We start from the raw sequence: 27,446 nt of genomic DNA, 5'->3' as shown, positions 1-27,446 counted from the left end.
TAAAATTCAGTCTACTTGAGCTCGCTAAAGAGCCTCTTTACATATGTGCCCAAGTCCAACATGTCAATGCCCAGCTCATAATTCACCGTGCCTTTAGAGCTCCACACGACACCCTCTCCCGCAAAAGCCAGCCTGTACTTCTTAATCCCATTCTCCGGGTCCTTTCTCAGCTCCTCCTTGAGATGATCCACACTCCACGCCTCCCTCACAACCTCCTTTCCAGTAACACGCCCAATCAAATCAGCCAGCTCTCCATACCGAATCGAGTCACCAGCAAGGTACAGCACGCGATTCTCCGCATCCACATCCCCAGCTACAATCCGCGCGAGTACTCGCCCGATATCCTGCACATCCGTGACAGTAACGCCGTGCTCCCAATCGCGCAGACTGCGCACTGTGACTTCCCCCTTACCTTTCCTCTCTACAATCCCCCAAAACTCCTCGAATAGAAACGACATGAAGATCCCCGTGCTCACTATCGTCCATTGAACATGGCTGTCCTCAGCTTCAGCGCGCAATCGATTGCGAACACTCTTCTGCGCGCCGAATAGTGGCATAAGCCCATCCACATCCCCCGTGACGTCGTAGTCGACTCCCCACTGCCAGGGGAAGAACCATAGTTTGCTTTCTCCTCGTGCTTTGCGTAGTTTGCCTGCTTCTAGGGCTTCGGTGGCGAGTTTGGGGATCGAGGTGGTGTCTTGGCCGAAGCCGGTGGCAGATATTAGGATGTCGTAGTGGGAGAAGAGTTCTGCGAGGTGGGTGGAGGAGCTGGTTAGGTCGAGGGGTGTCAGGGTGATGTTGGATGTGGTTAGGTGGGTGTAGTTCTGCGGGGAGCGGACGCCGATTGTTATGTGGGTGTTGGGGAGGGCGCTGAGGTGGGGGAGGAATGCTGTGCCTAGTTCTCCGGCGCCGAGGAGGAGGATCTTGGTTGGTAGTGGTGTTTTGGCAGAGGACATGATGGGTGGATGGGCTTTTTAGATGTTGCGGAGATATTCACGTTCCTTAATAAGTACTTGGCTGTCTTGTAGGTTGAACTAATTGTAATTGTAGTTGCTGAGCTCTCCTTCTCTTCTTCTATCTGAATATATTCCCATCGCTCTTGTTATAATGTGCTTGCTGGCCGCTTTGTTCTTGGCTCTCGGAGTTAACACGATATCGCAGTGAATTAATCAGCGTTGCAGAGAAAGGGTGGCGTGAAGCCCCCACACTACTAGGTACTGGTGAGAATAATAAGGATGGTGAGTAGGCGACAGTGGAGTAGCAGAGCGTTGCTGGCCCGATGTCATCGGCGTTCGGACTTAATCACTGGAATGGATAAACTGTCAATGTCAACCGGTCCCACTATTTGGAGTCTTTGAATTGGATTATTGTCTTGCGCTAGAATTTATTCCTTTGTGATGCGGATGAGGAGGGCAATAAATGGGATGGGTGTGAGGAGAGATATCTGACGGCTGGAGTTGGGTCGATCTCGTGTCAAATGCACTGCAAGGAGATGCACCTACCCGGCATATCTCTGCAAGAAACCATATAATATATGGATATCTCCAGTTGGCGATGCCTTCAATTCTCCTCAAGAACGGCTAATAACTGGGTTGGCGTCGCAGGGCCATTTCGTTTTGGCGCTAGTGCACTGGCGGCTCGCTTATAATTTTGCAGGTGCGCACCGTGTTCCTTCCTCGCGAGGACGACGAGCCATTTCGAACTTCTGCCAATACACCCCATCGAGTGCGCCTACGTCCATCTCCAGCAGAAGCCACTCTACGCAATCATGGCCGAGCAACTCGTTCTCCGTGGCACCCTCGAGGGCCACTCCGGCTGGGTCACGTCCCTCGCTACCTCGCTCGAGAAGTGCGTATCTCCAGGCTTCATGTAGTTGCATTGCGCAGTACTGACAGCCGGCAGCCCCAACATGCTCCTGTCCGGCTCGCGCGACAAGACGCTCATCATCTGGAACTTGACCCGCGACGAGACCTCGTACGGCTACCCCAAGAGGAGCCTACACGGCCACTCCCACATCGTCTCCGACTGCGTACGTACAGCCCACACTTGGCAGCCTCATATATGAGTCTGGCCAGCTAGCAGGCAGGAACAGTTGAGCTCACAATTGCTGCAGGTCATCTCCTCCGACGGTGCCTACGCGCTCTCCTCGTCCTGGGACAAGACGCTCCGCCTCTGGGAGCTGTCCACCGGTGCCACTACCCGCCGCTTCGTCGGCCACACCAACGACGTCCTCTCCGTCTCCTTCTCTGCCGATAACCGTCAGATCGTCTCCGGCTCGCGCGACCGCACCATCAAGCTCTGGAACACCCTCGGTGACTGCAAGTACACCATCACCGACAAGGGCCACACCGAGTGGGTCTCCTGCGTCAGGTTCTCGCCCAACCCCCAGAACCCCGTCATCGTCTCTGCTGGCTGGGACAAGCTCGTCAAGGTACGTGAAATGATTCCAAAAGAAGCATTCCCTGCCCCCCTCGTTTATATGATGATTTGGTTTCCTATGTATTTGCTACTTCAGAGCCTCGGCGATGAGAACAAAAATCACCTAGTACTGATACGACTTGCACAACCTCATTTTATCGAAGCTGTTTTGCAACCAGACGCTGACTCTTCATAGGTTTGGGAACTTGCTTCCTGCCGCATCCAGACGGATCACATTGGCCACACCGGCTATATCAACACCGTCACCATCTCGCCCGATGGCTCCCTCTGCGCCTCCGGTGGCAAGGACGGAACCACCATGCTCTGGGACTTGAACGAGTCCAAGCACCTGTACTCTCTGTCCGCCGGTGACGAGATCCACGCCCTTGTCTTCTCGCCCAACCGTTACTGGCTGTGCGCCGCTACCTCGTCCAGCATCATCATCTTCGACCTCGAGAAGAAGAGCAAGGTTGACGAGCTGAAGCCCGAGTACATGGAGGTTGGCAAGAAGAGCCGGGAGCCCGAGTGCGTCTCCTTGGCCTGGAGTGCCGACGGCCAGACCCTGTTTGCTGGATACACTGATAACCGTATCCGCTGCTGGGGTGTCATGGCGAGGGGATAGATTAGTGCAATGAGTAGTGACGGGGCGTAAATGGGAAAATCACGATTCCACATCTTCTGTAGCATGCCATGGTATATGAGTGACGCTCATGCGGGATGGGTTTTGGGAATGGTCAATTCTCTTCCGGTATTAGCACTTCCAGGCGCTCAGAGGCAATGAAAATTATCAAGTCCACACTATCGTCCCACGATGTCAACCAATCTTGTTAGGTTCTTCTCACAGCCGCATAGGCGTAGATTGGCGTGTACACAAGCTGGCAAGTGGTGACGGGTCCTTTCAAGTACGTATACATCTATAGCTTGCTAAACTTGGGCGTCCGTTTCTGCATTCCACTCAACATGGCGGCTTGGACGTCCTGCGTCTGCAACATGGCCGCATTCCACACGGCAGTATAATGCAGTCCTTCAGCAACCGTCTTATCGCGTGAGTAATTGATAATGTCCTTTGTACCCAGCGTCGCAACAGGCGACTTTGACGCAATCAAGCTCGCCAACTTCAACGCCTGTAACAAAGTCAGCACATCCATAACACAACCAAGACGAGTCAACCACAACATACCTGATCCACAGCCTCATCCTTGTTCTTATACACCGAACTCACCAGCCCAACCCGCAGCGCTTCTTCGGCGCCAAAAATCCTCGCAGAAAGCGCGACATCCTTGACCCACGACAAATTCCCCACCGAATGCGGTAGCCGCGATAACGTGCCTATATCCGCTGCAATACCTATATCCACCTCCTTGACGCTAATCTTCGCATCCGCCGTCGCAACACGGATATCGCACGCTAGACACATGTCGAGCGCCAGGCCAAAGGAAATACCATGCAGCACGGCGATGACGGGCTTTTCGCATTTTTCCAGGTCCGTAATGCAGGATTGGAATTCGAGGATGTGGCGGCGGATGGTGGTCGCTTTGCGCGCGCTGTCTTGTGGGGAGTCGGAGTCGCTTTTTTGCGCCAGCGCGCCTTCTTGCGAGGCGGCTTGGACGTCCAGGCCTGCTGTGAAGGCGCGGGGGCCAGCGCCTGTGAGGAGGACTGCGCGCACTGAGGGGTCGTGGGATAGGGCGCGGAAGATGGCGCTGAGGTTGTGCCACATTCTGGGTGGGGGTGGTTGTTAGGATATTTCTTTCTTTCATGTGGTGTGTAGACTTGAGAATGGCTTTATGGTGTGGAAGTGAGGGAGTAATGGAAGAGATGTGTGAGATGTTTGTGCATGTCCCCCGGATTTTGCTGAGCGCTGCAGGCTGGGCTCTTTTGAACTCTGAATGATTGCCCATGAAGGAGGAAGTTGGAAGGTTTCTTGATACAGTGAAATCGACAGATACGCACATAAGAACAGGGCCAAAGAGTACGAAGTTTTAAAGCAAGGCATAGGACAGAATATGATAAAAAAAGTGTAGACTTGCAAGGTGTATGAAAGAAACAAATCAAGTAGATAGAAATTAGACCAACAAAATATGTTACTTACACCTCCTTGAACGCGTTCAGCTTCTCTGGCCGATTAATCTCCACGTGTGCCACATATTCGGCGGGAAAGGAGACATTGAAGAACTCCTTCTGGTAAGCTGCTGCGTTGTTGGACATGTTTGCGTTCGTCCCGTCTCTACTTCCGTTTCCTTGTAACCAAATGATGCTTTGCTCTTTCTCTTGCGTGAAATGTATGCGAGTTGTACAAATGGTGCCTGGGCTTCGTAGGCGGTAGGGACGAGAAGGAAGCTTTAAGGAAAGAGTTAGAATCTCAAGTCAATGAGAGCTTAGCTTGACTAGAAAGAAGTGTTGGAAGCTGTGAGTGAGAAGACGGACGTTCTTTGATGACAGTGGGCGAGTCGGTCGGCTTGCTTCCGTCGCGTGGAGTCCAGAAGATGCCGAGGTATGTTTTGGGGTGGTGATTAGTTGATTTGTCCATGAGTCGGAAGGTTTACGCGAATTTGGCATGTGCAGTCGAGCAACAACATATTTTTGTCTATAATACTGTCGTTACGATCGGCAACTTCGAATGTGAGATTAATAATCTTGGCTTAACATGATTACTAGAGTATGGGAGAAATCAACTTCGCCAGGTCGCCAATTTGGTCAAAAAGCTCCGTTGTTGTATTGCAGTGTTACCTCGCTCGCAAAGCGTGAACATGTGAGGACTCTTCAGTAACTACATTGCGATACTACACTACTACAACGAGTCAAATTAAGCTCAGAGCTACTCAGATATTCAACCCTCGCGAAGGATATCCTCGATGTAAGCCCACGCCGCCATGGCATTCGTATAGCCGGCCCCTGTCCATGAGATTGCCGGACAGAACCGCATCGCATCGAATCAAACTTAGATACTTTGTTCCTCCTCAACTATGAAAATGCGATAGCTAAATTTCATGATGCCAAAATCAAGCCTTTGGCGTCCTCATACGGCTGCCCCCAAAGAGAAGGCAGAGAAGTCATGACATTAATGAGCCTCGCCGGGGGATATACGATCGATCAAATAGCACTACATGATGCTGCACCCCATAAGTTCGCAGAAGATACCATCTCATTGTCTCAAGGCCGAAACTGTTACCATGGCAACATCAAACACCAAGGACCACCTAAGAACTGTCTCAACGACGAAGACGGAGATAGCGTTTTCTTGACCGATTCAATGCACTGAAGTTCAACGTTTTTCGTATGTTTTCCAACCTCTCTACTCTTTCGAGCCGATCTCTACGCAGCAAGACGCCTACTCCTGCGGGCATGATACGCGATCGTCTCACGGTGAGGGAGCACCCTTGCTCCTTTCTCGTTTTCACTCGATTTTGTGGACTCGCCGTGCAGACATGGCATCTCGAGCCTCCGAGATCGAATCGCTCGATGCGCGGCGTGCCCCACAGCCCATTGTAATCTAGTGTGACTGGGATCGTAGTTCCCAGCTTGTGCAGCGAAGCCATCGTGGTTCTACTATCTTCGGGAATGATTAAATCCATGGGTACCTCCGCAATCAGCAGAATGAGACGCTGGTCCTCTGTTACTGCGTTGAAATCTAATGCAATGAGTGAACTAGTTGGCAGGTAGTTTCCCACAATCACAACTGTGGTGAAGAAGATGTCCAGGGAAGGATGGCGAATCCGAGCAAGATAGCCGATGCCGTCGTTTAGACCGTCCATTATGCATCGACTCAGTAACTGCATAAAGTCCCCCCATACGCGGTAGTGCAGGTTCGATCGGAAGGAAGGGTGGAAATCCATTTCGCTATTCCTGCGGATGTAGCGCAGTACTTTGCTATGATTGTCAACGAGAATATGGGCTAGGGACAGTTGCTGTTTTCGATTGTATCTACCGGGTCCAAAGGCCTCTACGATTTGAAGTGCGTCGGACCAGCGACCCCTAGCAAATAGAATGAGGGTGATGTCTCTATGGAAAAGATCGTTCTGGGACCTGTGGACACTGCCGAGTTTTCGCAGCAAGGTGCAGTTGCCAACAAGGCGACCGGAGAGTGTGAGGGTGCCATCGTCAACGGTACAGGTACCTAACGGAGCCATTGAATTGAGATAGGAAGCTGCCGACACACTATGCCGATGTGCAAACTCTGGGATTATGCAATTGGAACTGCCAGCAACCGACACTTTCGTCTTATCGATGAGTGGCGCGGGCGGCAACATGGCCCAGCGAAGATGTCCCTCACACACAGCTGCTTCCCACCATCGTCCCCAGGCTGCTTCTCTTGACTCCCCAATAATAGGCTCAATCTCCACTCCACACGCGGCCATAATGCCGTAGACCTCATCCACTGCGACCGTCGCCTTGCGATTCCCGAGCAACTCCATGACCCTTGTAGGCTCAATCGCACCAAGTCGCGAGTTAGCCATGCCCGAGAAATGGGTATACAAAACAGCAAATTCTGACTCTGGGGCTCGCGATATACATTCGGTGATGCATAGCTGATCACATAGCCCCGGAAGGGCTTGGAACAACATATCATCTATAACCACAGGGTGGAGGTCCAGCCCAATCCAGAGAACAGATGAAGCAAGAACATACTCCTGCAGCGTCCAAATGCGCGTCGCCCAGGAAGATTTGGTAAGTCTCGCCAGACCCTTCATAGCCTGGACGAGAGCTCCCCGTCTAGCCTCATCATCTCTCCATCGCCGTACAAACTCTTCCTCGGCCCACGCTTCGTTTTTCCACGCTTCTACTGCTTCATGCACCGCTAACTGAGCCCTATCTACGTCTTCCTGCGCAAATCCAAATTCACATGTGAGTACAATGCTAACTACCGCCGCGCCGTGGTAGATGGCCCCCATGAGCGGAATCTGCTCTATTTTATCTGCATCGTCATCTTGTATGATGCAGAAGTTGTCGATCCAGCAGTGTCTGATGGCAGGGAAGAGGTCGGCTATTATTTTCCGCACTGCAGCGCCGCCAAAGGAGGTTTCTACGCCGGTGGAGAAGATGTGGTCGGACCAAGCGTGCGAAACGGCGATGTAGGGAGGGGCGTGCCCAATTTCGTAGCTTTCGAGTGTTCCGGTCGACAGCTCGTAGAGCCGGAATTGATTCATTAGACGTATTGTTGAATATAGTTTCACAATCTGTTGAGTTAGAGGTTGGTGCTCGCGAGGAGAGGTTGTGGGACGGTGCCAAGGTTGTCTCGAGGTGGGGGTTATTTCGAACAAGACCAATGAAATGGCAAGCCAGCCTTCTCATTTCGGCGAAGTGCTCACATTTATAGGGTAGAAGTTCTAGATTTGAGAATTACATGTCTATTTGTAAGGTTTCATTATTCCCTACACTAATAAATATTGATAATTATCACACTAACTCCGTTCAGACTAAAATCTAATTTGTCTCTCAAAGCAAAGACATATATTTTGTTTTCAACTGAACCATTTTTGTCTGTAAACAAGAGAGAAGAATAAGTTATAAAGCTCGGAAGCTCTCTACAAATCGTAAAAGCGGTATTGCAACATAATGAACGGTACGGTACCGCGACGGTCGGTCACAGAACCATGGAACTGATTCCAGCCACGTGTACCAAGAATACAAACATCTTGTGGCAGAATAGTTTTATGATATTTACAGACTAGAACAACGTGGTGCATATCCTGACAGCGCTTAAGCATACTGTCATGACTATCGCAAATTGAATTGACCTTGTTGAATCTAAGAAGAGAGTACTCGTCAATATGAAGGTTGCGTATAGGTAGATTCCTACAGCAAGTAACTCAATAACTGTTTCATAGCAGCGCCAGCTCCGAATTCCGAAGTCCGTGGGCATTGTGATGCAGACTCTGATGTACGCGCCATCATTGGACGTCGTAATGTTACTGCTACGGATGGTTGTATTATCCGGCGTGAGTGGGCGATTGATAGAATGACGGCCACCCCGAGGGGAGGACGAGTCGCTTGGACTGTCTGCTTCAAGAGGGCCCACTTCGGTCCCAAGCCCCCTGTTTTCGACAATAGGAAGACCTGTGCCGTTTGCCACACGAGGAGTATTTGTCTTCGGTTCGAATTCATAGGGTAAGTTCATGAGCTCCCAGATGCTATAGTCCATCTTCTGACCGTAGCCGTCGTAGACCTCTATAGATTCCTTCATAGAAATCACAAGTCCAACAGCGATCACCAGCCATATCATGCACGCAAGTGGCCTTAGGGTACTAATCAGCCAACTTTTAGACGCTCAACATAAATTATCGGGTTGGCACATACCAGGAAAAGAGCAGCCAGGAGTACTCACACCGCCAAGGTACCATAGTAAAACTAGAAATTACCCAATTGCGCCATAACATAATACCAGCCAAGGACACAATCAATGCATCCATGGCAATTTTGGCGGTGATATTATGCCACCTATTATCACTGATAGATGGCAGTCCTATTGTCCATTCTCTCGTTCTAGACTCCCGCGGACCCACCCGCAAAAGCTCCGTGCGAAGGGGTCTTAGTTGCCGGAAGAGACCGCGGCTCGGGAGGCCGATTGTAAAGCAGCATGTTGCTAGCGCACGGTGGGGCGATACTAAAGCAAGCTGAACAATATCGAGGGGCGGCGAACCTTCAGGGGATCAGCAAAGCTCACAGGATTCATCTCATTAGACTCCATGACCCGATGTTTGAGACACAAGAAACGCTGAGATGGCTCACCGATCAAAGTGAGGATTGTTGGTAGAAGTGCCACAATACTGGTCCCACTATTCAAGTTCGCCTTGAAAGCCTCAGTGAGTTCATCATATATGCAAGATATAATATGGGCGCAGGTCAGGAACTCAAAGGCCTTTGGATCGCTGCCGTTGCAGATTTTGGAAGCTTCTAGGAACCTTGGATCGTCTTGCGGCCCGAATGTACGCCGCATTGCTTGCGCAGGAATAATGAGGGGCAATATTACAAGACTCAGGTAAAACCGACTGCAGATGTAGAGATACATGAGTTATATCTTTGTATTCAAGCTCCATGAATTGATGTTGAAGAGATGGTTGAGTAAGGCTGAGTTATTTCTATTATCCTTAGTATATTTGAAATTAAAAGTCAACACTACCAGATAAATGCTAGCAATAAGTAGGACCGATATATTGATATAGTACATGAGTAGTGGCACATACGCTGAATGAGTAAATAAGGAAAATTATGTTAGTGGTGGGTGTTTCATTGTTGTGCTCCAGCTGAGAACGCCACTTGGGCTCGGCGTGCTGTTTATATGGCGTAGAGCAACGCAAACTTGCAGGGAACTGGGCAAAATGCATGCAGCTGTCTATTCAAGGATTCAATTGCATAATCACACCATTTAGGTTCCAGGGTGCTTGAGCTGACCATTTGCCTACTTTTTGCCTTGTTGTCCTATATCCCCGAACTTTTGTTTGGCTGCATTGGGTTTTGGCATGATACATCCGTTTACAGATTTAATATGAACACAAATGTCCCCGCACCCAAAGCGACTCCACCGAAGTAGCGATTTCTAGGGCGTAGGCGCTTTTGAATTTTCTCGAGATCCATTCACTATATATATTTCTTGACATCTCAGCTCACGTTAACGAATATCCCGGTTGCCAATCCAGCTACCAAGAGCAGCCACTTTTCGAATGTTAGGAAACGGCTCCTGCTTTGTTGGTCAGAAGATCACAGGACATAAAGTAGTGTAAATCCGATATTGGACTCAGGTTGCTACTGTGATATCAAGCGAGTAGCTTTACCTGGGCGCTTCTGCAGCGCTAGGGCACTGTATATTCTAACTAATAACCCAAGCCAGGAGAAGTAAGTGTATTTTCAGACGTACTTGTTCTCTACATAGCAAACCATAACGTATACTGCACTATCCCTCTTACTCGAAAAATCCAACCCGTCCCTAAAGCTAAACACAACACCCTCGCCATCAAACCAACAACCAAAACGCCTACGTATCCTTCAAACACAAAACCCCTATCTTCTCTACACTGTTGTCGTCTTCTTGATCTCCGGTAACTTATCCCTTAGCTTCTTTACGCAAGCCTTCTTCTTCCACGTCGTCTTATAATACAGACTAAGCGCCGGATAAGTCTTTTCGTTCCATCCTTCCCACTTCTCCACTACGTCATCGATGATAGGCCAAACAGCGCAGTCCGCAATACTGAACCGCCTACCCGCGATAAAAGGTCCGCCGTCGATGAATATTTGCTCTTCTAGGCTTGCTAGCGAGTTCTGGAAGCTCGCTAGTGAGTCGGGGATATGGCGATTGAGCCACGCTTTCAGCAGCCCTGTGGCGAGAAGTAGTATAGGATACGCAGCGGCTGTGCAAGGTTTTCCGCGCTCATCGCGATCGAGTGGGTAATAGCGGTCTATGTAAAATAGGATACTTGACGCCGTGTAGACTTCCGTGTGGTGCGCGTCGTTATCCCGGAAGCTGACTTGGCGATCGAACTCGTAGTCCTCCTCATGCGTCGGCGCTTCCACTAGAGTGTAATTGATCTTGCATTCGGAAAGACACATTTGCGACTGGCGATTCTCTATACTATCATTTGAAGCGAAGAAGATAGGGAGATCTTCAGACGGTTTCTGGAGGTGTAGAACATCGAACCCTTCACCGTACCACTCGTCCCAATCGAATTCGTTGCTGTGATTTTCGCGGCTGAACGCGCGGATGAGTCGTTCGTTTTCTGCTTCATCGCTGTTGATGACGTCTGCTGCGTCGCGCTGTTCATTTGCCGTGGCGCCTTGGCCCCAGATTGTGCTTTCTTTTGCGTCGAGGAAGGTCCCTATGTGGCGAAATGTGAGGCTGATGCGTATACCACCGTAGGCTGTTTCCGCTTCGATGCGCTCACATTGGAGACGCTTGTCTGCCATTATGCCGTGTAGCCATTTCTCGTTGCTTTTAAGGCCGAGAACGAACATGGAGTTATGCGGCATGGCAACGCGTTGCGTTTCCCGTTGATTGCTATTTTCGGTCTCGTCCTCGGACTTTGTAGAGGACTTCTTGGTGCGGAGGCGTATCGTTCGCTGTGCCCCGAAACTTACATTGACGATGGAAGAGTCTTTGGCGATGTCTAGTGTCTTATCTGAATGTTCTGAGATGTAGTCGTTGCCTGAGCGATACAGCTGGATCAAAACATGGTTTAAGGGGTGGCCAACGAGCTTCTCGGCTTGCTTCCTAATTACCTGCACTTTTGGAGAGAAGTGTAGCAGGGGCAATATCTGGTCCGTGGGATGGCGATACACTGGCATCGAACCATCTTCTCCAAATGCGCCTTGGCAGCAAACAAGCCGCGGAACCTCACCTTGTTGGTGTAGCATCTTCTGCCATCGCACCTCGTTGTATAATTGGGTGAAGATAAGATCCCTGAGCGGCTTCGACGGATCTGTCGGATGTCGAAATTGAGCCGGGAAGAAGTCGTTGATGATGCGCGAGTCGCCTTCGGCAATTGTGTCTCCCGGTCCGAGGACTGGTAGGGTTGCAAGCGACTGGAGCTTCGAGGTCTTGCCCATTGTGGACGATTTGGCAGAGGGTGTTGGTGGCGATGGTTCAGGCACTATAGGCACTTGAGATTCAGCTTCCCTGGGCTTCAACTTTGGCGCAGGTATCGGCGAAGAAGTATTTGCGGTCGTCGGCTCTACAGGCTTTGCAGAAACCTGTTTAGCTTCTTGCTCTTCTACTTTCGAACGCGCTGAGGCTGCCTTTGTAGGTGTCGAAAGCACCTCTTTCTTTAACTCGGAAGTTGAGTCAGCTTTTGGCGCCCTAGATAACGACAAGCGTACACGGTCCGACAAATCTGATAACCTGTGCTTCTCCTTCTCTTCATTGCCAGCCTTGGCGGATAGCATAGGCACCGACGCAGCGCTCTTCAGTGCCTGTTGCCTGGCCTCTTTGTCTCGTAAATTAGCAGCACTTTCAGCTTTAGCGATCGATGAAGTCTTTTGAGCTGTTATTGGCGGTGGTTTAACCGTCTCCGTGGCCGTGACTGGCTCGGTTGGGACGTGGTGAGCAGCAGTGCTAGGCTCACCGTTTCCAGATACTGTCTCGGACTTTTCTTTGGAAGCTTCTCCATCCTTCTCTTTCTTTTTCTTTTTAGGCCTTGATCGCATCCGAATCTTAGTCTTCACTAAGTTCGTCTCTTTCTTCTCTGTTTCCCGTCCAGGCTCTTGCGCACCCGGTGTTGCCGCACCCCGCACCAGCATCTCCGCAAACCGTTCATCGGTAGGTTCAGTTGTTGGCTCAGTAACTGGCTCTGTCGTCGACGTGGTAGCGCTCTGGGAAGTTTTCCGACTCTCTGCAACAGATACGAGAGACAATGTACGCTGTTTTCCACTGAGCACTTTGGTAGGAGATCGTATCGAGGCGCGGGATGTTGGCCGTCCATCGTCGTTCAATGACATCTTGCCAACCAAGGCCTCAAGTGCCTTTTCGCTCCCTTTCGAACCTGTTCTCGAGCCATTGGGTGATGTTGATTTTTTCTGAGGGGGAGTTGCTGGTGGTTCTCGTGCAAGTATTTCCGTGCTATTAACTAGATATGCGTCGAAAAAGTCCTCCATGCGCTTCAGCGCCAGGTCATGTCGGGCTTGCTTACGGAAGCCGAGGCAGTCTTCCACAACATTGATCTTGACACCGTGTCGTGCTGCATCGATGACTGTTGCGAGTACAGATACATTCGTAATGCACCCGCATATGTAGAGTTCTGTGACAAGCCTCGCTCGCAAGGTCATCAGGAGTGAGGTGCCTTGAAAAGCAGAATAATTTGTTGTTTTGATCACGATGTCTGCGGGCAGCTCGAATTGCCTTGCAATGACATCCGCAAACTCTGCACCAGGGGTATTCGGTATGCAAGCAGGCGTCTTCTTCTCGCTCTTGAGCAGGAACAATTCGTCATCCTGCTCGGCTGAAGCACGTGCCACCTCCTGTGGGATGGCTTTCCTGCGTGCTGATACACGCTTGAGAAGGTCAAGGGCGCGCTGTTTGTGTTTTGACGATCTTGATTGCGCTGGCGGTAGATCTTTCACATCTTTCGCGAGGTCCTCGTCGCCCCCCTCTGTACTGCTCTCATCCCCGTCGATCAAGCCGCCCACCACGAGCGCATCGCCTTCGCCTGTGTTTGTGTCGGTTGCAATGCGGTCCGCCTCATACAGTGTTTGCACCCAGATGACATTGCCGTTGAGCTCGCGGAATTTTGGGATAAGAGCCTGGATGCGTTCCAAGAAGCCTTTCTTGACGTTCACGGGCAGACGTCCGTCCGGCAACACAAAGTCGTTTTGTAACCCTATGACGAGCAGTGCCTGGTGTGTTTGAAAGTGCGGCTGATTCTGGGCCACAAGGTCCATCAGAGACGACATATTGGAAACCATCTTGGCGGCTAGTAGTATTGTGATTCGAGTGGGAAGCGAAGCTAGCCACACAGGATTGATACTCTCAGGCTGTCGTGCCAACCATTGAGCGCCGTGAACCGGGCCGCCCTCAGAACTGAGCTCTGTTATCTGAGACGTGGAAACAATAAGAGACACGGGTCAAGAGCCAAACGTTGATGATGATGGAAGGATTGCTTTGCAGATGGCCGTAGCTGTTACATGGTCGATCGGAAGGATATGGAAACAATTGGAGTGGCCGGACCCGATGTCATTGTCTCAATCAAGTAAAGACAGCAAGAAGCGCACCGCTCATCGCTGCAGGGTTGACTGCATCTAAATTGTTGCGCTGCAGAACGCGTTGCGCAGGGCTTTCGGGCTTCGCAAAGTGACGAGGATCTGTGGTTGTGGTTCCCCAACAGGCGCCTGCCACTCCCCGCTCTTAGCGCGCGGGGCGAGCCTCGCCGCAATATCTACTACATACTACTACACCACTGTCTGTGACGTATACGCGGCCTCTCCGACTATAAGCGTGCCCTTCTCCGCAAAAGAGTGCCAATCTCTGGTTTGCCTGTCCTCGCCAGCTCATCGTCGTTCATCGCGCACGGTTCCCATCTACCCTGACTGACCCCAGGAGTCGCACAAGTGGGCTATAGAACTGCCAGTATAGTGTACGAAGCATTTCTCACCGCTGGTCGTCTCTCTACTTGGGATGAAGGCTGCTCGTTTTAGACGACGAAATTAGGCCACATGATGTACCATTGTCGCTTTGGCCGGGCCCAGGAGGTGGGTCGCATTACGTGGAGCTTCACTTATTGCTGAAAAAGGATGTGATCTTCCGGCTCCCATCTGCCTTGGAAGTCTTCGCTGCACTACCGTTACTCGTGGCGCTTCTGGTACCTTGCTTCTTGGCTGGCGTTGACGGTTTCTTTGCAGGGCTCTTTATCGGAGGCGGAGACGCAGCGGGCTTACTGCGCTTTTGTTGTGGCTCGGCATCTGCTGTGCTACCTGTGAGATGCTCCTCGCTGCGCTCCCGTTTAATGCCTCTTGGCTCGTCGCCGACCTGTGGCTCTGTAGTCGCTGGAACAGGCAGTGGCGCGTTGTCTTCGGTACCTTTCACGCGGTCCGTTGTCGCACGAGTCTCATTGACGTCGTGTTCCACTTTGACATGTCCCTTGTCGTCTGTCGACTTCTCCAGGTCATGCTCCGCTTTGGCGAGAACTTTTGTGTCGGCCCCGGACTTGGTGGCTTTTGCTTGGTTCCCAAAAAAGTTGGCGATGTTGTTCTTGTTTGCGGCGCTATTGATGGGCACGAGGAACGAGGGCGAGTTATTTCCCACTTTGCCCACGTCTTTGCTGACAGGGTAGCACTCCAGTTGGCCCGCGTATGGCTGCAGGAGAGATTGCAGGTCTTTGCTCCACTCAGTCCGGTTGGGATCTAGCCAGGTGCGTATCGCATCTGAGCCGTTTTCCAGGATGACAGGCATGCGGTCGTGGAGAAAGTTGAGCTGTTTGTTCGAATCAGTAGTGATGATGGTATACGTGAAGAGTTTCTCGCTTGAATCTGGCTGGCTGTCAGTACGCCCACCCTAGGTACACAAGGTAGGCAAAACGTGGCACGCGAGCTCACAACCTGGAAATGCTCGCTTTGGAGAAGCATCTAGGTTACAGTCTGACCTCGGATGTCCGCAATGCAACGTGATAGAACTGCTGTGCTTGTGGCAGTTTGCAGGGAAGACATGGTTCACTTCCATGCTCTGTGTCATCCGAACGGATTAGGCACTCACCTTCGAATTGAACACAATCCCAGAGCCCAGCGAAGCACATGAGCTGTCCATCCTTGCGCTTGGTGAAGTGCGGTATCTTCTCTTTGCCGTTGTTCTTCTTGAGCCATTCGTAGAAACCCTGTGCGACGATGATGCAGCGCTTCTTCTTCTTCATTGTTGTCCACATGCCGCGGTCTTCGATCAGCGAGTCGTCACGGCAATTGATGGTCTTCATCTTGGAGCCATAGTCGGGATTGCGCTTCGTCCAGAAGGGTACAAGGCCTATCGTATACGTCAAGGAGGGCACCCAACTTCAAGTTCTGGGATAGATATACCCCATTGCATCGACTGCAGCTTGTACTTTGTGTCGCTCGTTACACCTTCCTCCTTCACATGTGCCTCTGCCTCTTCCTTGTTCTCTTGCTGACCGCCATAGTCGGAACCATCTGCTCGGTACACCAGACCGTGATAGCCTGGCGCGAAGTTGTAGCTTTGGCGTACCTGGTCGTCGTCGGGGGCCGCTTCGACTGGCATCTGCGCGTGTTGGAGCTGCTGGCGGACTTCGGATGGCCGCTGTGTGCATGTTAGCTCAAATACACAATGCCATACGTAGTCGCATAAACTCACCAAGGCCAGCGCATACCGGCCGCACATATTGCCGTACTTTAGTTACATGGTTTACGAGCAAGACGTCGTCGCTGAGGGAGGGCGGGCGCAAAGGCGGCGGCGCGTCAGTGATTGGCTACGTCATGTAGCGAGCTTCAGCCTTACGCGGAGCTCCAACGCGACCGCCGCTAAAAGTTCGATCCCGTCCGTCACCGTCCTACTTGGACGACCTCCCATTCCTCATATCAAACCGCTTTTGCCCGGTGCATCATGTTCAGCAAGACGTTGCCTCGTGCGGCTCCTCGGATTAGCGCATTAGTACAATGTTGTGAAGCGCAGCCATCTCTCCACAGGCTTACAAAGTTACCAAATCGAACATGGAAACCCATCCAGCAACCATTGGGGAGGCGCTATCGCTCCACCATGCGTGAACAATTCAGGGATCAATACTACAAGAGTCCTGTATTGTTCCCTTTCGCCATCGGAGTGTACGCTCATCTACATGCGCATTTCCAGTTACACGGCTAAGCATTGGCAGCATCGCCCTCGTCTCCGGTATCTGCGTCCTTTACATACCATGGTACTATAGGAACGTCATCATAAAACCCTACCACAACTTCCCTGAGCCCGTCGCAAAGAAGCTCCGAAAAGCCCTCTTCTACAGTCGTGGCAAATGGCTCGACATCCGCGAAGCGAACAAGCACTTCCGACAGGCGCTGGCACTCGCCGACGAGCTGGGCATGGACCCCTTCAGTGACGAGATTATGGGCGTCAAATACACAATCGCGGCGCTATTCGAAGATGCTGGATACTACAGCCTGGCGATTGATGTGCTGGAAATCATGCGCAATGATTGTCAACGATGGGCCGACGAATTTTCGGACAGGCATTGGAATAATGGGAATAGAAGCAGAGTCAAGAAGAACATGGTGCAAATTAGCCTGAAGCTGGGACTGCTTTACGATACGAGATACGTCAACGAGCCTGAAAACGCGGAGAAGAGGCTTGTCGAGGCAGTGGAGAGCGCATTGAGCGAGAAGCAGCGACGAGAACGAGACGGTGTGAAGCCGGGTGAAGGGCCGTGGATGACGGACGATGAGATGGGCGGCACACTCGAGGGTAGGTCACCGCTCAAAACTGCCAGAGGCATTTGGATTATGTTAATCTGCTACAGCTCTCGGGACACATTACGAGCAATTCGATTCGCACTACCTGGCAACACCGCTGTTCGTCAAAGCGCTGGAACTATGTCCGCCAAAGTCCTGTCATAGCGTCGTCCTCAGTAAGTTTCATACGCCCTCGTGCGAATGTCTTCCTGGCTAACTAGAGTAGTGAACAACATCTCAACCTGCCTCGTCCAACAAACCCCACCCTCTTCCTCCGACGCCATTACAATGTCCTCGGCACCCTCCGACTTCCCCGTAACAAACTCCGCACCACGCACACTTCTCATCGAACAGGCACGGCAATGGGCAACAAAAGCGTTAGCGCAAGCAGCGGCGATAAAATCACCAGACAGAAATGACGAGTGCGACGTCGGATGCGCAGTCGCAACACACAACCTCGGAGAATTCTTCGAGATGGAGGGCAAGATCTCAGAAGCCAGACAGAAGTATGAGGAAGCGGCCAGTCTAGCCAAGAAGATGGGGTTTGCCGAGGGACAGACGAATGCGCGCGCGGGATTAAAGAGATTAAGAGTGCTGGAGAAGAAGGCGTGATGTCTTGTTGATAGGCATATGTGTATGATATGAGCATGCAAGCTAAGCGCAATGTTCGAGACATGTCCTAGAGGTCTTCATGAACCACCGTGATTTTCTTATCAGCGCGTCGAATGGGCGTACTGTGGCTATGTCAATCGCCTTTCCTTCCTGAGCCCATCCTTCTTCTAAATGTGGCGATTCGTCGCTTCGACAACCAGAAGACAGAGATTCCAGAGGGAAGGAAATGATCTACTCGCAAGGTTTCATTTGATGCCGGAAGGGGAAGACTCCCGGATGTGGTCTCTATCATCTTAACTCTGATTGTAAGTAAAATCTCGCCCAGCCCTGACATTTCCCATGAAGATAGCACCACCGCCCGATGATATTGGATTTCTCTCATTCTGGCGGTTCGCCCGCGAGCACTCATTCTGGTCGTACTGTTGGCTCCTTTCACTAGATCTTGGTTCTGAGGCGGCGGCCTGCGGTGCATCCTCTGCCTCCAGTTGAGTTTGTGGCACATGTGTATCCACTTCTGGCTTTTTCTTGTTCTTGTTCACCGCGTCGACCCACAGCCACAGCTGATCGCGCACTCGAACATATCCTGTATCTGTCTCGCCACTGAATTTCGTCATGTCTGAGTGATTCTGGTGGATGCTGGCGTTGGGGTATTCGCGTAGGATAGCGGACTGGCGTGGGACGATCTGCGTTGTTGTCAGCTTTGTTTACAGATACGCCGACGGGCTCAGTGGTAATATAAGGCAATCATATACCTCTCCAATGCCCGGGTATGCGACCTCCTCATAAAAGCAGAAGATATCAACCCACTTTCCCTCATTCCTCCTTCGATCTTCCAGCATCGTGTGGAATTCCTGTTGGAGGTTCGCCAGCATCTCCGACCCAGGTTTCAAAACAGCAACGATCTCTTGGTTCGTTTTGCGCAGCAGGTTCGAGAGGCGAGTGATTGGAGAGGCCCAATCTGCCTTGTTTGATCCGAGATGCGGCGTTCCCATGAAGGCTATCCCGACGGTACTAGGAAGAAGTGACTTCACGTGTGGTTGTGAGGTACCGCGCGCTATCAAGAGTGCCTGCTCAACGACCAGCCCTCCGAGGCTATGAGCAACGAAAATGATCGGGCGGTCATTCTGTCTCATTCAATCAATATCTTGCTATCGTACTATTAATCTTTTAGCCTACTTACCGTTTGTGTTCTGACCCTCCTCATAGAAAGATCCTGGGCAAGGGATTTTCCATGATCGCGAATGGTATTCGAGCCAGCTGTGTTCAAAACACCCACGATATCTGCATCGTATCCAAAGGTGAGGATACGCACGTTTGGGAGCTCTTGGGCAAGGAGGTCCCGTGGCCAAAACAGAGTCTTGTTGTATGTCCATGTCGTTTCGCGATTCCCTGTCAGGCCATGAACAAATACTATGCTACGAGAACGTTAAGAAGACTTCATGATGAACATGATTTTGAGAAAGTGTACCTACTCTAGAATGGCTTGGTCTCCTTCTGCAAGCTCTTTGAGTCCATAATCGCCAGCCGTAGAGAAGGGTTGCTTAGTTTGTTCGATCGGTTCTTCATCCTGCACCTTCCTTGATTTTTTCCGGTTAAAAACATCCCATACCGGCATCTCGTATGCTATCAGTGGGAGATAGTTAGGTCAATACGAATGAATCTGATTGAGGCTCAGAGCGAGTCACAGATAGATTAGCTTTCCTCAAGGGCCTGGAGATCAAGGGCCGGTTTTCGAAGATATATCAAGTGACAAGACAGGCTGAAGCTTACCATGCTGGAAGTGCACAGACCATCAGTGAGGCGCCAGGCTCACACCTCAGCCGCACAGCATCCAGCAAAACATCAACACACCCTACCAAAATCCGCTTGCTTTATATACAAGAGGTAGATATTGTGAATCATCTGGTTTTCGACCACTGGTGAAGGAATGGGGTAATCCGCAGTTTCACTATCAACTGATGAACCCTCCGACCCCAGCGGTTAATAGCGGGGGTGGCGCGATATTTGAGGGGGACATCACTGCAGGCGGAAACATTACAATAAGTACGACGCCGGTAACAATGGATGAGGATACAATTTCAATCCGCTAGCTAACTTGCGCACCAGACCATTTCACTGAAATACGTCAAGTTACAGAGCGCCTCTACACATGTTATGGCGAGTCCGCGGATTTTTCCGATAGGCTTCTCGGTCGCTTGGATGTCTTGAGCGGGACTGCTGAGTTTGTCGAAGAGTATGCACAGGAACTGCAGACTATTGTTCCACCGAACGATCCTCAGCTACGAAGAATTGCTGGAGAGTGCACTTCGATATTATCTGACCTACAGCAACTCGTAACTTCTATCGAAAATGACAGTGGTACCGAGGATGCAGATGCAACTATATATCCCACCGGATCCCTCCATGAGGAAGTTGTCGACATTAGGACCAGGCTGCTGCATGTTCAAATGACTCTTGGCCTGCTTCACAACAAAAGAACCGCAAAGCATATTGATACCGAGGCCATCAAAGAAGCTGTCATTGAGATCATGAATAATTCAGACGTTGCTGATGACACTTCTTCTGTTTACACATTTTACACGGCTTCTTCAACTCCATATATCGAGAGGCAGAAGTGGCGAGAGATTGAGAAAGATTTACGGGCACGATTTTCGATAGAAGTTGTGCGAGAGAACTATGCTCTGATCGTGGAAACGGTTGAAGAAACCCTTGCGGAAAACGCCTCGCCCGAACCGCTGTTATCTGGCCGATCAAGCCCCAATATATTCAGGAACCTTGAGATACTAAAAAGACTCAGCAAGAGTGGCGAAGTAGCCACATTGCCTTGCCTGGTGCTACCAGCAACGAAAAATCTCCGCATCTTCGATAGAGAGGACGCGATCTCGAAAATGGAGGATCTTCTCAAACAAGGAAACTCTGAACAGTCCTTCCGATCTCTTGCCATATACGGTCTCGGTGGAGTTGGAAAGAGCACCGTTGCCCTTAAGTACGCTAGAGCCAAATTTGAGCTAGCAGAGCTTGATGCTGTGTTCTGGGTCTACAGCGAGACCTCTAATTCGATAAAACAGAGTTTCACGGATATAGCTCTGCGACTGCGATTACCCGGTGTTGATACCGGAAATCATGACGAGAATCGCTTACTCGTCCTGTACTGGCTTCAGCAGACTAGTAAGTTGACCACATCATAGATTACCTTCCGCTAACACAACCGAGAATGCCGTTGGCTCCTCATATACGACAATGCGGAGACACTAGAACTGATAAGAACACACTGGCCTGTAGCAGCATGCGGTCAAGCCATCATCACCACCCGCAATGTAAGCTTTGCTTATGCTATAGCAGATAGCGGACTAGAACTTGCCACATGGGATGCTGACACTGGAGCGCGGTTCCTCCTTCACCTCTTATCTGACCAACCAAAGGATGAGACTTTCCTTGCTCGCGAATTATCCAGCAAGCTGGGTGGACATGCCCTGGCAATATCACATACGGCTGGGCTTATTCATCAGCGCGCCTTGACCATTGAGGAATTTCTGAACATGTACGACAAGCGCCCCACGTTGATGCATAGGAAACAAGGCGACAATCCGTTCAGCACATTGTGGGATATCTCCTTCAGCTCACTCAGCCTACAAAGCCATAATATTTTAGGCGTCTTGTGTTTTCTTGCCTCTGACCATATTCCCCAATCCCTCTTTGAACTCGAACTTGCTGTGGACCTTCCAGAAAACCTGCAATTTTGCGCAGATGACTTCGAGTTAGTCTTTCGGAAACCCTTTGCACGCTTTTCTAACTCCTACACTTTAGGTTTGCAGATGCTGTTCATGAACTACTCAATCTAACTTTAATCAAAAGGGATCGAGAGTCCCGAGCATTGTCGGTGCATCGACTGGTTCAGATGTCGTTTCGGTACTTCATGACACCAGACCAGAGAGAGGGAAGCTTCAATAATGCGGTATCGCTGGTATCTAAGGCCTTCCCTCGGAGAGGCCCTGACGTTGCTCAGTCCTACTTGGTGTGGAGCCAGTGTTCCATGTACGTGCCGCACGTGCTGAGCCTAAAGGATGCGTTCCGTCAGGCGAGGAAGTCCAACCCAAAATTCACCGGAACCCAAGTCTACTGCGATCTCAACAACCAATGCCAACAGTAATGTTTTCAACCATTTTCAAGCCCTTCTTGTTTCTAACCTGGATTAGACATCTCTTGGAAGTAAACCAATGCGGCGCTCTTGAGGATCTGATCGGCGTCACCGAGATGGCGTTAAGCACACTCCCGGAGGAGCAGCAGACACCTGGACTTCAGTGCCCACTCCTTTCGCAATCAGGCCAATTGCTCATTCGTCTTGGTAAGCCTGCTGAAGGGGTCAGTCGCTTAAGGCAGTCGTACGATATCCAAAGTCACGAGCAACCATCAAACTTTCGAGACTTAGCCTGGGCTGCTGGAGACGTGGCTAATGGCATGGGCACACTGAATGAATTCCCTGAAGCCATCAGGTGGCATGAGCGTGCTCGGCATCATTGGTTCTGCGGGCCTAACGATCAAACTTCTGAAAGAGGGCATTGGCCTGCCTATATGGAAAGAAACTTGGCCGTAGCCCTAGTATGGTCAGGTTTGCTTGATCAAGCTCGAGAAATTGCTACTTCAGCATTGCATCAGATTGAGTCCACTGATCCTTACGATTGGGTTGTGGCAGCTTAGTGAGTAGACCTAATACAAGCCTTTGGTCTTGAGTACTAACTTCCACAGTACTCGTTTTACTCTGGGAACAATCAGTTTCAAAGAGAGAAACTTCGAAACCGCACAAGATCATTTAGAACACGCAGCCCATCTGTGGATGAAGAAGGGGGACCTTCAAACACATCCGTTCAACGCAGCATGTATGTACCGACTGGCTGGTACAGAGTTGATTCAAGGAAACTACGAGCGTGCAATGTAGGTTTCTTGATATACACGAAATTGTCCCAAATTAATACTCACATATTGAATATAGTGACCACCTACGACAAGCATCAACTATAATATCAATGCAAGAACCAGCTTTGATTGCCGAACGGGCCAGATGTTTATTTGGACTATCCAAAGCTCTACATCGGCAGCAAGGAGACCAGCATCCCTTGCCCGAAGTCTTGAAATTTCGTCATGAGGCTGAGCTTCTCTTGCGTTCTCGCGATCCTAACGTAGAGGATCTCCATCTCGAAAGCACCTACGACTCTTTAGTCAACATTTTGTGGCGCTGAGGTGGTAGGAAGACAAGGTCATCAAGACGGGATAGGGAATAGTGTAGCGTGAAAGCCTTCAGTGCGTTTAGAGATACCAGATGAAAGTCTGCAGTGCAGGCTGGGCACCGTCAGAGGGAACCCCTCAGTCGACGGATGAAGTATACAATAGGGAAGAGGCACTCGGTAAATTATACATAAGAGGTAATGATATACGCTGGAGGTTTTCAGTATATTGGGGGTGTCATGAGCATTCTTGGATACATATGTACGGGATCATACATTCACTTATAATTGACGCATCGTTCTTTGTACGGCATCAGAGCACATCAGCAGTCATGTAAACGTGGTATCCATTCAGAAAAAGCGCCACCGCGCAACAACTACCTATACCCTGGTCACCAAAGCTCACAAGCGACCAGCGCTATCTACTACCAACAACCACCTACCGCCCACCTCCAACCACTCACTCCTTCTTGCCCTTCTTGGCAGTCACCGGCACCAGGCCCTTGGCGTAGAATTGAGGCCCAAACCTCTCCACCTCCTTGGTGAGGCTGGAGTGGCTTCTATAGGGCCTGGTGCCCTTCACCCCGTGCACCACCGTGCCCTCGAACCGCTTGTTGAACTCCTCCACGAACGGCTTCCAGCCCTTGGTGGGCTTGCCGTTCGTGAGGTTCGCGAGGATCCAGCCCCGCTCCTCCGCCACGTAGGCATGGACGACCTCGCGGAACCGGACGTTCGTGTTGCGGCGGATCTGCTGCACGGTGCGCTTGTTCAGCGCAGTGATGGCCTCCTGATTGTTCCAATCACGGGGTGGTGGATTGGTGAAGATCCGCTGGCGGCCGGACTTGTCGGTAAGCTTGATGATGAGCTTGGCTTTCTGGTCGGCGAGGGTGCCGTCGGGCTGGAGCTCGAAGCGGCCGGGGACGAACTGCGTGCTGTGGTAAGGTCAGTGATAGGATAAGAAAAGACAATACATTCGACTTACAACTCAGGCTCATCGGCGAAGTCGGCGGCATTGGCGTAGTCTGTAGCTTTGGCGCCCCACTTAACATTACGAAAGAGATGAGGCTTGCTGGTGTCTTTGACGTTGCCGGGAAGGTCATCGGCATCGCTGTCATAGTAGTCGGCACCCACCTTGGTGGCACTGTCGATAAGCTTTTTGTGCTCAGGGTTGCCTATGTCAAGGATACGCTTGTTGCGCTTCATGACAGGTGTGACGAGTGAGAGCTGTGGGCCGGCGTCATCATCACGCGACTCATCTTCATCACCAGCGTCGAACATCGCATCATCGTCGAGAATGGCGGAGAAGTGAGTGGTCTTCATCTTCTTAGTCTTGATAGGCGAGGTATGTTTGACGTCTTTCTTGATGACTTTCTTGACAGCGTTGCTCCGGCGTGGTTTCGAGGGGAAGAGCTCGATTTCGGAATCGGTGTCGTCTTCATCATCCACAGTGGACTCGGTAGCGGAGCGCTTGCGGCCAGCAACTTGGTTGAAGCTAGACCTGAAGGCTGATGTTTTGCTGTTCAAGGGAGATGAGCCGAGGACGCTTGGGTGGGGCTCTTTGAGGGCAGCTTGAATCCCGCGGAGCTTGAGCTTAAGACCAGAGCCACTGGAGCTGGTTGAGTCGGAGGTAGAGCTGACGCTGATGGGCTTCGCAATGGTGCCGCTGTTGCTGTCACCTGGGGTGGTGAGTGCCGTCTTATCGCTGGTACGCTTTAATTTTAGCTTGAGGCGAGGTGATTCGGCTGCCTTGGGCGTGGTTTTCTCCTTGCTGAAGCGAGGTGAAGAGCGATCTGTCACCTTATTAGATTGAGAAATTGCTACTGAGATTGGACGTACTTACGATGAGGAGTGCTGATAGGAGCGCTGCTGTCGATGGCAGCTGAAGTCTTACCGGTGTTGGTTGCAGTCTCGCTCGAATACAACTGGTGGCTGGAGACCAAGAACACAGGCGTAGAAGGGCGATACGTTGGTGATACCGGTTCAGTCTTAACGACTGGAGATGCAATGCGAGATAGCATGTGCTGACGATATTCGCGACGCGCCTTGATGTCGGCAGGCGTGGTAGGCATGGTTGTGGGGCGCGCGATGGGAGACATTGCAACGGGTAGGTGAGATACTGCACAACTGGCGATTGGACAAGCAAGAGGAGCTGAGAAAGAGTCTGCGACAGCTGCAAAAACTGAAGAAAAGAGTAAAAGGATATGTAGAGAAGTATGTTGCGAAGCCGATTGAAGTGGAAGAAGTTGACTGTTAAGTTGAGCGAGACGGTGTGAGTTGAGGTATAAGTATGAGAGGTGGCTGGAGCTGGATTTGTTGCTGCTATTCTTCGAATACAGGAAAATGTATGTCCGTGCATTCACCGGTGGTGAAGTCTAGCGCCGCGCGTGGAAGTGCGACGTGGTGGTGAAGGGCTCATCGGGGGCGAGTTGGCGCGCGCGGCACAATAGGAAGAAGTGACCAACACTCGACGCGAACAATAATCCACCCGTCTTAAACAAGCCGTATATTGAGAGGCTAGGAACAATAGCCTGATTGATGAGTGATGCTATCGGATCCTATTTTGCGCCGAGGAGTTCCTAGTCGAACTGGATCTTGTATTGTACTCTTATACCAGCGCAGTTACACCTCCCTGCTATCGAGCTACCAAATTTTGTAGTGCATTTTATGTGCTTTATGCTCCGATCTCTGCTACTTAGCGAAATCCGCCTCTTCCTTAAGCATCGCCTGCGCGTATAAAAGCGCTAATATGGGTCAGATCTTTGACCTGTTAGCTACCAGTTACGGTAGTTTACGACGACCCCCCTTCAGTTGATTTTGAGCGTGGCTGAGCGGATTCGACATCTTTCTAACCGTGTGGTCTCAGCAATCGAGTGGAATCGCAGATCATTCAACGCAATATCAGTTGACAGATAGCCCGTTCAAGAGTTTGATAGCAAAGACAGACATCGTAAGGTGAAAGAAACGTTCAAGTGAACGTCGCGTCGGGTGTCAATTGATCGTCCATGACGCTAGCGCCAGAATTGGTAAGCATAACAACGCGTGACATCATGTGCAAACGCTCTTTGCGACGAAGATGTGTCGGGTGTAAAGCGTAAACCCTGATACCATCAGAGAACTGTAAATCGTGTTGTTGCTAGCGGATTGTGTGCAGAAGATATGTAAAGGAAGAACGATCACGACGCATAGAGATCGACAACAAGGCAGCAACGTCACGTGCAAATTGCGCCCCGCTCACTGTAGATATAACCTCAACTACACCTGCCCGGACTTCCACCACAGGCTAGAGTTATTCTTTGATTCTCGAAATGAGTGACCTCTCACCGTCCATCGTTGTCCGTCTTTCTACTTCATCGCTAGTTTTCGATCTTTCCCAGCCGACCCCATTTACCATCACACTAGGCCTCACACTTGATTATACCGCACCGATCACATTTAGAAAAATCTACACTGGTCTTTTCGACGGGAAGCTTCTACATGAAGGCGGGCTCACATTCACCAACGCGGCAACCGGCCAGCATCTGCCTCGCAACACCATCGACATTTGCTATCGGTCTGACCACGAGCATTGTGGTCCCACGTGGGCTACGAGAAGTGACTACGTAACACTATATCCAGGTCGGGAATATGTCATCGAAAGAACAATCAACCCAGTGAAAGTCAAGTTTTTGAGCGCAGGAATTAATGGAGAGAAGGGTGATACACGCCACGAAGGTTTGAAGTGGTATGGTCTTTGGGGGTTCGAAGATAAGGCGAGGTATCAAATTGGGGTTAGCGATGCGGCAGTGGTGAAGGAGTGGATTGAGGGTTCAATCTGGGAGATATTGGGGTGGCAGATACTAAGAGGAACTCCGCAGATGAAGCGCGAATTGATACGATACACGGTTCATGACTCAGGATTGTTCGAGATCAGAAGACCAGACACAGATGGGAGTTTGAACTGGCCCTAGGATACTCTCATCGCTACTTCGGCTCGATTGGCAACTAGATGGATAATTACCAAATTGTACCCTAAGAGGGCCGTTTCAAGGAACCAGAAGCTCTCGTCATCGTACGTCTTTGTGCCAATAATGTAATTCCAATTATGTGCCGCCATGGTTGAAAATCCCCACGTCGCAGCAGCGAAACGATACGGGAGTATTAGGTTCCAGGAGCGACACCGAGGCACTTCGCTCAGTTCGCATCATGATACATAGGCTTGCTCACATACGATACTACTATCATGTGCAAAGCTACCTGGCTCTGAATACGGAGATGATCAAGGAGCTATACAATTATGGAAGAGAATGGAACGATTGGTGCTGTATCGACCTATGAATCTCCGGTGGACAGGGAGAT

The 27,446-nt window shown here is 50.7% G+C and overlaps 11 protein-coding genes across 11 annotated transcripts; 4 read left to right on the top strand and 7 right to left on the bottom strand.

The window, feature by feature from the left end:
• Window positions 1-11: 11 nt before the first annotated feature.
• On the bottom strand, window positions 12-956 carry K460DRAFT_285460 (NAD(P)-binding protein; the record flags this gene model as incomplete). Its single annotated transcript, XM_040928816.1, has 1 exon — window positions 12-956. One exon carries the CDS (start codon window positions 954-956, stop codon window positions 12-14), a length of 945 nt encoding a protein of 314 aa, XP_040787559.1.
• Window positions 957-1,768: 812 nt separating this feature from the next.
• On the top strand, window positions 1,769-3,040 carry K460DRAFT_376530 (WD40 repeat-like protein; the record flags this gene model as incomplete). Its single annotated transcript, XM_040934889.1, has 4 exons — window positions 1,769-1,848; window positions 1,903-2,029; window positions 2,114-2,431; window positions 2,615-3,040. 4 exons carry the CDS (start codon window positions 1,769-1,771, stop codon window positions 3,038-3,040), a joined length of 951 nt encoding a protein of 316 aa, XP_040787558.1.
• Window positions 3,041-3,332: 292 nt separating this feature from the next.
• K460DRAFT_385659 (delta-delta-dienoyl-CoA isomeras-like protein) lies at window positions 3,333-4,623 on the bottom strand (the record flags this gene model as incomplete). The annotated part of the gene is made up of 3 exons (XM_040935547.1): window positions 3,333-3,542; window positions 3,599-4,136; window positions 4,508-4,623. 3 exons carry the CDS (start codon window positions 4,621-4,623, stop codon window positions 3,333-3,335), a joined length of 864 nt encoding a protein of 287 aa, XP_040787557.1.
• Window positions 4,624-5,281: 658 nt separating this feature from the next.
• K460DRAFT_416329 (uncharacterized protein) lies at window positions 5,282-8,599 on the bottom strand (the record flags this gene model as incomplete). Its single annotated transcript, XM_040937795.1, has 2 exons — window positions 5,282-7,592; window positions 8,126-8,599. 2 exons carry the CDS (start codon window positions 8,597-8,599, stop codon window positions 5,628-5,630), a joined length of 2,439 nt encoding a protein of 812 aa, XP_040787556.1. The 3' UTR covers window positions 5,282-5,627.
• A 1,823-nt stretch (window positions 8,600-10,422) lies between these two features.
• Window positions 10,423-13,791, bottom strand: K460DRAFT_286404 (uncharacterized protein; the record flags this gene model as incomplete). The annotated part of the gene is made up of 4 exons (XM_040928883.1): window positions 10,423-12,027; window positions 12,097-12,429; window positions 12,481-12,678; window positions 12,781-13,791. 4 exons carry the CDS (start codon window positions 13,789-13,791, stop codon window positions 10,423-10,425), a joined length of 3,147 nt encoding a protein of 1,048 aa, XP_040787555.1.
• An 817-nt stretch (window positions 13,792-14,608) lies between these two features.
• On the bottom strand, window positions 14,609-16,219 carry K460DRAFT_285466 (DUF159-domain-containing protein; the record flags this gene model as incomplete). Its single annotated transcript, XM_040928817.1, has 4 exons — window positions 14,609-15,356; window positions 15,583-15,847; window positions 15,901-16,138; window positions 16,193-16,219. 4 exons carry the CDS (start codon window positions 16,217-16,219, stop codon window positions 14,609-14,611), a joined length of 1,278 nt encoding a protein of 425 aa, XP_040787554.1.
• A 222-nt stretch (window positions 16,220-16,441) lies between these two features.
• K460DRAFT_283710 (uncharacterized protein) lies at window positions 16,442-17,889 on the top strand (the record flags this gene model as incomplete). The annotated part of the gene is made up of 4 exons (XM_040928676.1): window positions 16,442-16,659; window positions 16,710-17,290; window positions 17,346-17,453; window positions 17,504-17,889. The coding sequence occupies 4 exons, from the start codon at window positions 16,442-16,444 to the stop codon at window positions 17,887-17,889; spliced, it is 1,293 nt and encodes a 430-aa protein (XP_040787553.1).
• Window positions 17,890-18,182: 293 nt separating this feature from the next.
• K460DRAFT_354850 (uncharacterized protein) lies at window positions 18,183-19,504 on the bottom strand (the record flags this gene model as incomplete). The annotated part of the gene is made up of 4 exons (XM_040931827.1): window positions 18,183-18,572; window positions 18,642-19,013; window positions 19,070-19,304; window positions 19,362-19,504. 4 exons carry the CDS (start codon window positions 19,502-19,504, stop codon window positions 18,183-18,185), a joined length of 1,140 nt encoding a protein of 379 aa, XP_040787552.1.
• A 1,273-nt stretch (window positions 19,505-20,777) lies between these two features.
• On the top strand, window positions 20,778-23,126 carry K460DRAFT_376524 (Tetratricopeptide-like helical; the record flags this gene model as incomplete). Its single annotated transcript, XM_040934888.1, has 6 exons — window positions 20,778-21,057; window positions 21,103-21,646; window positions 21,697-22,035; window positions 22,086-22,586; window positions 22,636-22,821; window positions 22,880-23,126. 6 exons carry the CDS (start codon window positions 20,778-20,780, stop codon window positions 23,124-23,126), a joined length of 2,097 nt encoding a protein of 698 aa, XP_040787551.1.
• Window positions 23,127-23,445: 319 nt separating this feature from the next.
• K460DRAFT_416323 (uncharacterized protein) lies at window positions 23,446-25,180 on the bottom strand (the record flags this gene model as incomplete). Its single annotated transcript, XM_040937794.1, has 3 exons — window positions 23,446-24,043; window positions 24,094-24,901; window positions 24,952-25,180. 3 exons carry the CDS (start codon window positions 25,178-25,180, stop codon window positions 23,572-23,574), a joined length of 1,509 nt encoding a protein of 502 aa, XP_040787550.1. The 3' UTR covers window positions 23,446-23,571.
• Window positions 25,181-26,396: 1,216 nt separating this feature from the next.
• K460DRAFT_365903 (uncharacterized protein) lies at window positions 26,397-27,143 on the top strand. Its single transcript, XM_040933267.1, has one exon. It carries the CDS (start codon window positions 26,417-26,419, stop codon window positions 27,056-27,058), a length of 642 nt encoding a protein of 213 aa, XP_040787549.1. The 5' UTR covers window positions 26,397-26,416; the 3' UTR covers window positions 27,059-27,143.
• Window positions 27,144-27,446: the final 303 nt, after the last annotated feature.

Source organism: Cucurbitaria berberidis (genome assembly GCF_010015615.1).
Source record: "Cucurbitaria berberidis CBS 394.84 unplaced genomic scaffold K460scaffold_3, whole genome shotgun sequence".
Taxonomy (NCBI): domain Eukaryota; kingdom Fungi; phylum Ascomycota; class Dothideomycetes; order Pleosporales; family Cucurbitariaceae; genus Cucurbitaria; species Cucurbitaria berberidis.
The sequence above is the reverse complement of the archived record's forward strand: the minus strand, read 5'-3'. Positions and strand labels throughout refer to the sequence as shown.